The sequence below is a fragment of the Gymnodraco acuticeps genome, unplaced genomic scaffold (assembly GCF_902827175.1).
Source record: "Gymnodraco acuticeps unplaced genomic scaffold, fGymAcu1.1, whole genome shotgun sequence".
NCBI classification, from domain to species: domain Eukaryota; kingdom Metazoa; phylum Chordata; class Actinopteri; order Perciformes; family Bathydraconidae; genus Gymnodraco; species Gymnodraco acuticeps.
Window position 1 is genome coordinate 2,806,406 of NW_022989913.1, and position 13,226 is coordinate 2,819,631.

The 13,226-nt window shown below is 41.6% G+C and overlaps 2 protein-coding genes across 3 annotated transcripts in view; both read left to right on the forward strand.

The window, feature by feature from the left end:
* Positions 1 to 1,512: 1,512 nt before the first annotated feature.
* On the forward strand, positions 1,513 to 10,740 carry LOC117542223 (transmembrane protein 200C). Its single transcript, XM_034209786.1, has 2 exons — positions 1,513 to 4,423; positions 7,839 to 10,740. The coding sequence occupies exon 2, from the start codon at positions 7,872 to 7,874 to the stop codon at positions 9,411 to 9,413; it is 1,542 nt and encodes a 513-aa protein (XP_034065677.1). The 5' UTR covers positions 1,513 to 4,423; positions 7,839 to 7,871; the 3' UTR covers positions 9,414 to 10,740.
* A 1,012-nt stretch (positions 10,741 to 11,752) lies between these two features.
* Positions 11,753 to 13,226, forward strand: part of epb41l3b (erythrocyte membrane protein band 4.1-like 3b) — a 56,909-nt gene continuing 55,435 nt past the window's right edge. Inside the window, exon 1 of one of the 2 annotated variants that reach the window (XM_034208322.1) lies at positions 11,753 to 11,892. The gene's annotated coding sequence lies outside the window, so the exon portion shown is untranslated. Of the gene's footprint in view, positions 11,893 to 11,967; positions 12,172 to 13,226 lie in introns of those variants that run through there. The other variant, XM_034208284.1, reaches the window with a different exon arrangement.

Sequence of the window (13,226 nt, forward strand, 5' to 3'; positions counted from 1 at the left end):
CTGGGATGGGAGATCAAAGAAGACTTTTCTTACTGAGATCCCATGAAGCTTGTATCTTACAAACCCTGAGTATCAGCTCTGATTGCACAACTGCCTCGCTGCACTGCGAAATGTGGCCATGAAGCTAAACAGTGGAAACAACTATTTCTTTGTAGCTGCTCATGATCCTGCAGTTTAGGAGGAACACAGATTTTGATGTTCAGGTTTGTAATTAGTCGCCGTTCTTGTCATAATGCAGACTCTGCTCATTACGGTTTATTATCCTCCTCATAAGCATCTTCAGAGAAAGTTGAGGAATAAGATAATTTATACATTTTATTTTGGCACACTTTCGCACAACTTAAGAGGTGTCCGAGTTCTCCATGAGGGGCAATCTTCCAATACAGCAACATGTTTATTTGACCCATGAATTCCCATTAGTGTTACCAGCTGATGATATGCGACCGTGGGAATGAAACAAGGTCACCAATGGGAACAGGCTACCTGCTGGGAGCAAGTGTCCACCAGTTGCTCTCCACTCTCAGCCCCCCCCCACTACCACACAATGATTATTTCTCTGTTGTTGTTGTTTACTGGTCCGTGTATTTGCTCAAACCTGGGGTTTGTTCCATTTCCAGTTGCTCCACGTGATGTAGCAAGCTGCCGAACATAATACATGGTGCAGAAATGCCATATGTCTCCATGGCCTGTATCAGTCGCAACACGGTCATCTCATCTCATTAGCCACAACCAGAAAGCATCCCTAATGGTCATTCATCAAACAAGCATGTGTTTTCCCTGAGGTACCCGAGCAGCGATGGTGCATGCGATGGTTAGTTGGGTGTGATTTATGAGGAGGTCCTCCATTCTGCTGTTGGGTTGCCATTGGGCAAGATTAGGATCATTGTGGAGCTTCGGCCCATAACGGGAGGTCAACAGATTGATGTGAGTGTGTTTGATTCATTTCGGTTTATTCTTTAGAATGTTGGTTAGGTGAAGAATAATGATTTATTTATAGTTTTTTTCATGACCCTATTTTGCGCACTGATAGCATATGTGGTGATTTATGTCCATAGTGTGATCCTTTGGGAAATGTATGGAGTTCTAGCATCCAGGTTGTAAAATATTTGAGGTAAAACAAATGTGGGATAAAGGATAGGTTTGGTAATATTATATATTTGTATTTATGTCAACAAATGCCATAAAAAAAACTAAGTCACACTGACAATATTGTCTGTGTTTCCGAAAGCTTGACATGTCCTATTCATCTAAGCTACAGAGCTCCATTAATTTCTATAAACCATCAACAAACATCACTGTTGCACTGGGTTACATGTTCCTTCATTATGATGCACAAGGTCACTGTAGGTTGTTTTTTTTGTCGACTAAATACTCCCTAGCCCAAATGTGTATCAATCCGCAGCTGGATATAGTCCCTTTTTAAAATATTATATCCATTCCTGTTAGAGTAGCTTTTTACTAAAACTACAATGCCCAGTAGCTTGAGACAATTACTAAGCATTCTTTAAAAATAAAACGTTGACATTATTTTTAAAGAGTAATGGTGCAGGGAGCAATGGGCCCCAGTCTACATGCCACATCTTATCATATTGAGAGACCAATGCATTGTGGGGTGTTGGTCCTTTTATTTGATTTGTTGGCAGTAAGGAAAACATAAAAGTAATGAAAGCCTTTTTCTGATTGCACTGCTTGCACGTCAATAGTGTCAGAAAGCAGATTTTTCACTCCACAGTAACTCATAGCAGAGAACTTGTTTTTAGTTTAACGGATGGTCCCCTTAAATCTGTAACAGCTCTCAGTTACTGTGTCTTTATTTCTTAGGCCTCAAAATGGAGCACGGCTTGTATCTCTTTAACTCTAAAGCCCTCTGACTCCTGCATCAAAACAGGACAGTAATGATATTTCCTGGAGGGCGTTGATCTCACTTGGAGCCCTTTTTCCAAAGTTTCACCATCCAGCAATCAGCCAGTCCGGCCCAGGCTTAAGAAATTAAATGAGCCGCCTGCAGCTCCTGATGTTGCTTCAGATATTTCGCTTAGCTGTGAACCACCATACTGCACACAGAGAGAGTGTCTGACAAGTAAAATAAGCTAGAGGGCAAAACCAATGCCTTCTCATGTTCCAGCTGTGCAGATACAGAACAGTCAGAAAAAAAGACGGGTAGATTTCAGAAGGTGATCAACTATTTTTGACACTATGTGAGCCATACTGTGCCGTCACCTTGCAGTTGGATGTGCGAGTGATGATCGACACTTTGATGAGCACCATAAAATGGTATAGGAACTGTGTATGGGAGACACATTATTCAAGGCAGACAGGACGGGAGAGTGGTGTCTTAAATAACTGTGACAGATATGATATGATCACTGAGGATTAAATTGAATTATTGAATTACTGCTGCAGCTTGGCCGGGAATACCCATCCCAAAGATGAAAGACTTAGTATTAGTCGAGTGTGACTTGACAAAAGCTCAGAATCACTCCAGTCACTCTTACTCTGTCTTTCCTACTAATATTTTCTCGTTTCTTCATATTCTGAATACCCACTTCGTCAATGCTTTAGGTGAGCTTAATTACCTGGGGATGTTTTGATAATAAATTATTAAATATGAAACGGTAAAGTCATTAGGCCAAGTTGTGAAGTCTGCAGAAATGAATGTCTTTTTTTTGCAGCTTCTGCAATAATCCAGGACTCTTTCACTTTACTCAGCATTACAATTAGATGGCAATAATGTGAATATTTTAGCATAGCAGCGTCTTTGCCAATAACCTGATTATTTCGCAATCGCCCTACATTGTGTGGAGACTAATTCATTTAAGTTGTGTTTCCTCCTATTTAATATTATCTATTAATTAAGCAGAAATGTCTTTGGCACAAAGCACATTGTCAACAGAGAATCCAAGACCTGGTTTGTGGGTGGCAAAGTGAAATAGTTTGAAACACAGAGGAAGTAGAAATGATGTCAGGCTAAACTTGTTGTAAATCTGTGAGTATGCTCTCGAACTGATTAGTGATTGGAATCAAGAGTTGTTGAGGGAAAGTAACCTCTTGAATATGAGATGGTGGGGGTGCAGATGAGTGGTACTGCTGGGAATGTGGTGCGATTCTGAAGCTAAAATTGAGGTTATTTCCAAGTTTATATTTAGAAAGTCTAATGTATAAAATGATATTAAATTTAAGATTGTTGGCACTGAGTTGCTTCTCAGCAGCTATTTAAATAGATAACCGTACAAGGACATTTAGACAGGACAGTTAATCTTCCACCAGCACTATATTCAGTAGAATATATATTTAATCTTTTTTCAACAGGCTGTTTAAATGACCAATCTCAGTCACTAATTTTGGAATAGTGTCTGGTGCCTTTCTCTTATAGACATCTTAGAACAACATCATTTGAAATATTATTTCGCTGTAACAGAGTTTTAAGATAGTTTAAGCTCCTGTCAGAAGCTCAGAAACATCTGCTGTGTGTCAGTTTTCTTCCTGTAAAGCTTAAAGCTATAGCCTACTTAAATCTGCTCCAGGCCCACAGACCTACACAGCACTGGTTAACCCCATGGATTAAACCCAGGGATTATTCCCAAAGTCCGTGTCTACTTTGACTCCAATGCTGCATCATGCACCACTATTTTCTCTGTTGCTTCTAATTCATGCCATAAACAAAACACATTTCTGGGTCATAAATTCACAGTCAGCTCTCTGGAGCATCAGCTTTGCAATTCAGGCTCCCCTTCCTGCCAGTGTACGGCTGATATCTCTGCTCTCACATATCACTGGAACACATCTGGACTCTGTCATATCTCATTTTGTTGAACATGGGGACTCAGCATACAAGCAATCATAGCAACGCACCCCAGGGGGGAAAGGTGGGGAGAGGAATATGGTGTAAAAGATGATGTTGTTGAATTTAAATATATTTATTTCCCACCTTACCTACACTGTATGTGCAATTTGAAACTCATAAAACACTAAATTATTCAAACATTGTATATTCCACATATTTCTCAGCCTATGCATATGTAAATAGATACCCTGTGCATGCATTTTTCATTGCTGCAACACTAATTACAAGACCATTCTGCAATCATTTTACACCAAATGCAACTGGCATCTGTATAAAAGAGAATCAAGTTGAATTCTGCAGGTTACTGATTATTTTTGCCCAAAAATATCTGGAAGCGGTAGGAGTAGATAATAAAGAGTATGATTAATGTCCTCAGCAGCCCTCGGTTGTTTTTTTTCACGTTGCCCAATAATCACCACCAATGGAAATGCAGTTGGCCCGCCCCTGCCGGTCTATTGTGAGTCCGCGTTCAGCTGGAAAGCACTCTTCCACACTCGGCACCAAAGTGGCGCACGACGACATGTAGCTGAACGAGGAGTGCGCCTTTGAAGATGCTTGATTATCGAGGCACAATTTCTGGTAAGAGACCACGCTGTTTTATCTTTTTTCTCATCCATCGTCTTTTCCCCCAGCTGCATATCCGGGCTTCTTTTTTATTTCCTACTAGACTCCTAACAGGCTGTATCGAGCCAGGGTTTATGGAGTCTTTAATTGTGTAACAGATAGGTTTAGTTGAGGAGTAGCCTATTTTCTATCTAGAATAAACCGAAAGGCAATAGTTTTGATGTAAGGAAGGCGATGGACTTCAATGCGCACTCCATTCCTTTTCACTTTTATCCGTAAGGTAAAAAATATGATTTTGTTGCCGTTTAATGGAGATATGTCTGTCTGCATTAGATATGAGCTGCATCATATATAATAGGCGAGATACATAAAGTAAAACATGATTTGGAATGGAAAAATAGCAATATTTTAGATCTACTTAAACTTTTTATGGCTTTGTTGTTGCAATTAAACACCGATTTATAATTAGTTATCATTTAATCGTTAGAATAAAGGTGTAGATTTCACCCCACCGCTAGTTGTAGCGTTAGTTGAAAGCATGGGCTTCGTCAGGCCGTGGAAGAGGTGTGGATGTTTGTCATTTTGTCTGCACCATGTGAACCTAAAGAAAAACAGTGTTTGGCTTTGTGCTGGAGAGAGATCGCGTCGCTGTGGTTCTGGACATTTTCAGGGCACCTCCACAGCATCTCGTATGTTTGCTTCACGGGTTTGTCCAACAGAAGGGAAACAGATGCGTTGTAATGTCAACAGTCGATTACTCATGCAACATTGCGCGAAAAATATGCGCCCCCGCAGCTTGGACGGACTGAGCGTTTAAACGGGCCTCCTTCCTAGTCTCCATCCTGCCAGACGAGCAGCTTTTTAGTGGACAAACGGAGTTGGCAGCTTCCTGCTCAGCACCACCACAGACAACCACTGACATGTCCACACCCACGTCTCGTCCACGGTTCTGCTGCCCTTCTCTTTCCAAACATAGAGAGAGGTCCGCCCACGCGTATCAGTTTTAGTGGTTGACTTTCTCTCGCCCGGGAGGCATTTGAGTGGCTATGTGGATGTGATAAACTGAGAAAGTCGCTATAAACAGCAGCTGAGCACCGGTGTGGTGTTTGCTGAAGCTCAGGTGAAGAGCTCAATGTTCCACTTTCCTCCAGAACTGCCTGTAATAGCCTAACTCAAAAGGGGATGTCAAGGAGCTCCATCATCATTATTTTTTTGACTGTTAGGGTTGTGAGGGCAACATCCAGAGCAACCTTTGTAAACGTCTCAATAATGGCTGCTCTGAGGGGAATTTGTGCAATAAGTTATTCATGAACCTAAGCCCTAAATCATACACAATTAGGCCTAATTAGTCCAATTAAATACCTAGCTACCAGCAGAATCAAGTAGGGAATGCTGAAGTCTGTGTAACTAATCAGCCTTATCCCCCGATTATCTTTCACCACATGTGGCTGGAACTCATCAGCAGATGTCTTTAATCATGATGAGTGTTGGTGGCTTCATTGCCCTTTGGACCGCAGCTTCGCCCATTGTGCTGCATAATCAGAAAACATCTTATAGGGTAGAGATGCTATGATTGTGATTGGCTTCAACACATAATTGTTTAAGTGTCAACATCAAAACTATCCGCATTATCTACAGTTATTACCACAGACCTCCCCATTTAATTTGAGGTCCTACAGTATAATACTTTTATTCCACTCCCTCATCCAAAGCAGTAGGTAAAAGGCCATTTATGTTCAAAGCTCCTTCAGGCACAATTTACCACCAACCATACGAGTCTTACATTCCTTTCAAATGTTTAACAATGCTTTGTATTCTTATTTTGCTGTGAATTGTACGTGCTATTGATAATTTGACACGCACAAAACACTATGTTTTTATTTTTATTGTATTGCTATGCAAACTTATTTGCTCATGGCTTCTCTGTGGCCATATAGTGGTTATGTCCAAATGTATATCTTACATTGTTGTAGTCTTTTATTTTGGTTGTATTGTGACTTGATTTGGTTTTTGTCATTCTGTTTTCTTTGTTTTTGTTTCCACACTGTATACTAAATAAATACATTTCAGTTGTTGTGTAAACAAATATCTTATAATGTGATGTTCTGTTTGTGAAGGACACTGTCATCTTGAAGCACGGCTCTGTTTTGTCGATGGTGAAGTAGATTTGGTCAGACGGCAGGAGGCAGAGTGTTGGTAGGAGAGGTTGGTGCGAGAGGCAGAAAGGAAAAGAGAGTAAGGAAGCGAGAGTGAGGTGGAGAGAACATGCCTGCTGGCCTCCTGTCTGGACACATTACATTTTCATAGGCTGATATCGCACCGGCACAGCTGAATATAGATAAATAGCACTCTGCTGTCAACTTTGCTATTTGTCTCTGTTTCGCTTACATCATTGTTTTTATAGATTTAGCAGTAGATAGATGTTTTTGTTGTTTTACTGACCATCTCATTACTAATGTTGCATCTTCTTCTTCTTTGGTTAAATCTACATGTAGGATATTATTGGATATATGTTTAACCTGCTTTTAGATGCTATGCCCTCATATTTGGTCGACTGTGGCTCAGTGTGCTGGACTTCGAATCAGGGGATAGCAAGTTTGAGTCCCACTGCAGTCAGCATGTCGTTGTGTCCCTGGGCAAGACACTTCACCCCAAATTGCCCCTGTGGGGATTGTCCACAGTACTGAATCTATGTAAGTCGCTTTGGATAAAAGCGTCTAACAAATGACATGCAATGTAATATTTCCTTCTAATCCATTTTGCCTTGATACCAGCAACTATTCCCACGTTGGAATATTAAAAACTCTCCAAACTTGGCTTGTATTTTTCTATAACATTTAAATATTTATGACAAAAAAAGCACAAAACACAAACTGAAAAAACTTCTCTAGGTTTTAAGTCTTCAGAAACTGCTTCATCAGGACTCTGTGGGCGCTGTTTCATCTGAACAGATTTACGAACAATCCACTGAATGTCCAAATATTTAAATGTTGCTAAGTCATGATTGGTGCTAGAACGTACCTGAGCAATTTATAATGTAAATACCCAAACTTTAACGGTGGCACAAATATATGCGTTCATGTTGGACCCATTGCTCTTCGTATCTAGCAAAAAGGGATTTTTTTTTCTAGGTTACATTTCCCACCTGAGCTTTAAAGCGCTCAACTATTAAGTTAACATTTTATTTTAGTGGTGTATATTACATGACTAATTGTCACACAATGAACTTGGGGGTGTCATGGTCCCTGAGGGGTGGTTGAAAGCTCTGCCTGGTTGATAATCCAGCCTTGTATGTATTATAAACCTGGATTAAATGTGTAATCTCTTGGTGAAATGAACATATTAACTCTGCAGCTTTAAATGTCTGAACCTTCTTATCCTGTAAATCATTAACCCGACGCTCTCTCTTGTCTCTTCTGTGTCCCGCCAGGTTGAGTGACAAGCCTGCTGTCCAATCTCCACCATGATAGCCACAGGTGGCCTGTTGCGCATGAACAGGCGCCAGGACTCCCTCCGCTCAAAAAACCGGGCGGAAAACAAAAGGAAGCGGAAATCCAAGAAAAAGAAGAAGAACGACGTGGTGGTGGTAAAAGGGAAGCTCAATCTGTGCTCGCCGGCCGGTTTTGTTGCTGCTGTGGGAGTTGCGGTTCTCATGGTGGGGATTTCCATGGCGGTGCTGGGATACTGGCCCAGTCAGAGCCAGCAGCAGTACCAGGAGCGCCGCCGAACAGGAGGATACCAATCCAACAGGATGAGCTACTCCAAAAGTCCACCTGCTCCCTCTAACTTGACCCATGATAGCCCTCCATCAGTACAGACAACTTTATTAAACCAGAGCCATTCTAACAGCAGCACCCCCAACTCCTCCCGTAACTGTGGCTTCCTGTGTGACTTCCTGAATAATTACCTGTACTCGGACAATCTGAAAGTGTTCGGGCCACTGGTGATGGGAATCGGCATTTTCCTCTTCATCTGCGCCAATGCAGTCCTCCATGAAAACCGAGACAAGAAAACCAAAATAATCAACCTGAGGGATATCTACTCCACCGTCATAGATCTACACAGCATACGGTCGAAGGAGTACTCGCCTCTTAATGGTTTGGTGAACTACACTCAGTCGAGGAGTGCTGAGGGCCCGTCGGGGACGTTCCCTGCTAGCGGGATGCTTACTCGCGGCTCCTGGCCCTCCACTGGACTCGCTTTACAGGGCGAGGTGAGCGGCGATGATGTGTTCAGACGCCCGTCGTTGGCCAGCAGGCCTCAGAGCTGGTCGAGAGATGTTCAGACCTTCACCGAAACGGTCTACAGCATCTACAAGGACTACAGCAATAGCAGCGAGCAGGCTCCGCAGCCCCGACAGTGGGAGACCACCTCCATCGTCACCTCCTCTGTGAACGCTTTCACCCTCCCTGTGATCAAACTGAACAACTGTGAGGTGGAGTCCCAGCGAGCGGAGGCAGAGGGACACTCGGAGGAGGAGGTGGTTATTGAGACGGTTGTGGAAACTGAGGAAGTACAAGCCAGCAGCAGCCAGACTGATGGCGAGCAGAAGGACGCCTCGGCGGCAGATCCACCCCCACTGCCCCATCAGAGCCACAAGGACATAACCATGGATATGTCTGACCCACAGGGGGTGCCGCAGGCTGAGGATCAAGGACAGTGGACCCAGCTGTTTCCTCCGTCACCTGTTGCCAGGGCGATAGGGTCACAGCTGTCGCTAACCTCCCTTACAGATCAGCCCAGGCCGGTGCGCCGCTGCAGCCTGTCGGTGTCTGGGGGTCGTCAGGGCGACAGGGCCAGACGCTTCAGCTGCCCTCGTCTGGAGCGCTCCAACAGTAAGGGCTACATCAAACTGGCTGACCTGGGGGGGGAGTCCTTCGAAGCCCCCGACATAGACACTTCTTTAGTGGCCATCGAACAGGAAGTAGCAGCGGACACAGCAGCAGAGGGAGACGCTCAGGGAGAGGACGATCTGGTGACACCCAGCACCTCTGCAGAATCATAGATAAATGTTTCTGCTGATGAGCCTCTGAAAACGTTTTGATGTCTTGTTCTTTGCTTGGTACCTTCTTCTCTGGTTGCTGATGGGAAGCTGGCCGTTAAAGAGGGACGTAAACGTGGAGAGAAAGCAGCTAAGGACTATTGAAACATAGCCATGAACACTCAAGAGCACAGCTCTTTATAAATACCACATCCACAGCTCAATATTCAGATGTAATTTTTCTATTTTTTCAATGTAGCAAGAGCAATACTAAAGACTTGTAAGAAGATTTAGTAAAGATTTGTATCAAAAAAAGAAAATATGATCTAATGGATTTTAACTTTTCTTTTCTATAACAGTAGGGCAAACATTGTAGCTTGTAGTATTGCCAAAACTGTCACTGAGAACTACTGTCTGACATGTTGTCCTGTAGCATTAAAACATGCCACAGAAAACTAAATAGTCTAGAATTGTTTCTCTACATTGTTATGTGAATACCACGTACATAGGTGAACTGAATTGAATCTCAGGTAGACGTTTGGTTTAGGAGCGGGACCTTGATGACAAGGTCTTCCCAATGTTCACACTTGTTTATATGAAGCATTCATGGTTGAATACAATTAACTGTAACACCTCCTGTCGGGTCTCACAGGTTTCCTTGTGTGATATAAGATAAAATACAGCCATTGCAAAAAAGTTTGTTTGTTTGCTCCATATAGTTTAAGAAAAATTAAATGAAAAGATGAAAAGCTGTGGGACTCTGATTGATTAAGTGTGTGGCGTACCTGCAGATGGTATAGATTTTGTTTTCTGCACTTCTCATTACTGGGAAAGACTGCAGTGGTATTGATGTTACACTGTCTGTGCTTACTGACCTATAAGTGACGTTTACAACTGTCTTTTTAATAATGAGCTTCCTTCAAGTAATACAACATATATCATATCAGCAGAGGCTTATCTGCTGATTCAGATGGATGATGGATTTTGGCAGTGGTGTCCTAAAGGTCAGAGACATATTCTTGTTACCGGAAATTTGTCAGACCAATTCCCTGTGTAAGTCAGGGTTGGAAAAGTGTACCAACAAGATGGCCTCGAGCAAGGCCAACCGCTCTAGTGGATCTGCAAAGTTGCCGGCAGATTACGCTTCGGCAGCTTCCAGGTGTTAATGTCGAAGAGCGATAATGTGTTAGAAGCCATTACACCCACTGAAAACCCAGCTGAATACATAAAAGTGAAAACTACTCCAAAAGTGTACCATTGGACTTCTAATCTGGTGTCTGTGAAGGCAAAAACATACTGTGTGATTCACATGTGTTTTTTACCCTTTGTGACTTGTAAACATTTGCATTCATTGTGTTTCTGCATGATTTATTAAGGTTGTTCTCTTTTATGACCTGTTTGTATGTGCCTCATCTGCATATCACACCAAGTTTGTTACGTAAACACTTGATACACATACTTAGTAAATGTATTCCCGTTAAATTTATTTTCGAGATTACTTAACTTACTTACATGTATGCTATTTTATACTTCTACCAAATATAATTCAATTGGAAAAAATGCACTTTTAACTCCAATACATGTATTCAAAATGTAGTTACTGCAGGCTAAAACGCAAAATACACTTAAGTAGGCCTACTAATAAGGTAAATATAGCTTAGGTCTAACAATAGTTTATACCTTAATGAAGCAGTAACATAAAGTTGAATCAACATAAAATATTTACTACCAAAACTGAACTGTATAATCTTCATGCAGAATGAAAGGATCTATTGCAAGACTGCCACATCGGACAGCTTTAGTTTAAGCTTAGTGTAACTAATAAAATGTCAACTGAGTGTAGACTATGTGATAATGTTTGTTACAGGTTTAAACTACTCAATAGTATAAGACTAAATACAAATAGTTCAATAAACTCAACCTTGACTATCTGAATGCTGATTTAAACATCTGTAAATGAATCTAATAGGATACTATATGCTCGCTAACTGTATACTTTCCGTTTTATTTCATCACTTTTACTGGTAATGTTGTAGCCTATATTTATGTAAATCATCTGAATATGTTCCACCACCACTGACTTTCAGATTACTTATTTGTGGTAGATATTGTCAACATTGCTAGTTCAGTTAAAAAGTCATCCTTTAGGAACCTCTGCTATCATGAAGCATCTCAATGTAGCTCAGCCTAACGAGGCCATCTGGTGGTCATGTGACACAGATTATTATCAAACATACCCCTTCTTTCTGAAAAGCCTCCACCAGGTGGCACTGGGACTGTATGCTGCTGGTGTCGTCATGCTGGGCGTGTCTGTTTCAGAGTACTATACGGGCCGTTTTTCTGAGGCAGGAGGGGCGGGGTTATCTGGTCTGGGAATGTTTTCCAAAGCAGGCGCTTACAGGTGTCTATTCCTTTTTAACTGGACAATCCCCACGGCGGGTCTCCGGTAAACTCACACACTGCTCTGCTGTTAAAGGAGTTTTTAACTTCTTATAAAAATCAGGTAAAGTGTTTCACTTGTTTTCTGCGCTTGAACTTCACTATATCAATACGGTTACTGGACTGTATATTAACTTGCGTTTTGCATGATTTATACAGCATTACGTCAGATTTAGCGGCTGTTAACACTGTTTTACAGGTAGTTTCCATTCACTGACACGTTAATGTATCATTTCAGTTCATGTTTTGTTTCATTTTCCATTTGTGTCTTGTTTTGAACACCGGGGATTCCTACACGCTGTGACCTGCTGCTCTCCTGGTGACTTTCCCGGATTGTGAAATGGTGAGTACTTGTTTATGACCAATTTTTAAAGCGGGATACATGATACAAAAACACTGAGGCAGTTTACACAAATAAAGACACATGTCAGACTGTGTTTATTAAAAGACACATCCGTTTTAGCTGCTCCAGATTAAGTCCATAGGGTCATTTTAAGGGGAGCTAGATCACAAATGTTGCATTACCTCATTATTTTAACTACTGGGTTAACTTGTACCAAAGCTTGGTGTAACAGGAGCCAACCTTTGCTTTTGTGGTTATAAAGTTACAAAACAAAACTGTTCTATTTAAATGTATATGTGACATTTGGTTTGAGGCCCTTTGCAAAATGCTTATTATGTGACATGTCAATGAGGTCTATACTAACTTTTTTAAAGGCGTCTTCTTAACTTATTTCTTTTTGCTATTGCTGAGTAAGCAGTCCCTAATACACACAGACACACACTCTCTCTCTCTCTCTCTCTCTCTCTCACACACACACACACACACACACACACACACACACACACACCTGATCGAAAGCTTGCTGGGCACAGGCAGACAGTTCGGAAATGGGAAGTCATCACAGCATGTGTTTCCGCTCATATTCTCCCCAAAATAGAAATGTGCATGAATCAATGAAGTATTAAGGGCTCTTTGTCTTAAGACTCCCTTTCATAGACTCTTAACTGTAGGAGGTATAGTTCAACTTTACTGCATGGTCATTTTTCTGGTAATACTTAATGTCCATTTGACTGTAATGAAGATTGATTTTATATTTTTAAGATGGACTTTTGCTTTTTATATGCCTACATGGTCGTTCTCAGAGTTCAGTAGTTTTAACAGGTTGAAAGATGAAGGTGAATGTGCAGGAAGGGAGATAAGGCTGGGCAAAGTGCAATGGCCTTGTCACCTTCAGTAGCCGGTGGTGGTGTGTACAGTAGTGCACGTTTCAAGTGTTCACGAGTGGATGATTGGAGGCATTTGCTGAGTTAGTGCTTTTGCTGTCACCATGACTGACTAACTGGTCTTTAACTTGAGTATACAACGTGTACTTTATGTCACACCATACAGAAAGT

Coding starts and splice junctions, on each gene's coding strand:
- LOC117542223 (XM_034209786.1), top strand. CDS start 7,872: ATGATAGCCACAGGTGGCCTGTTGCGCATGAACAGGCGCCAGGACTCC.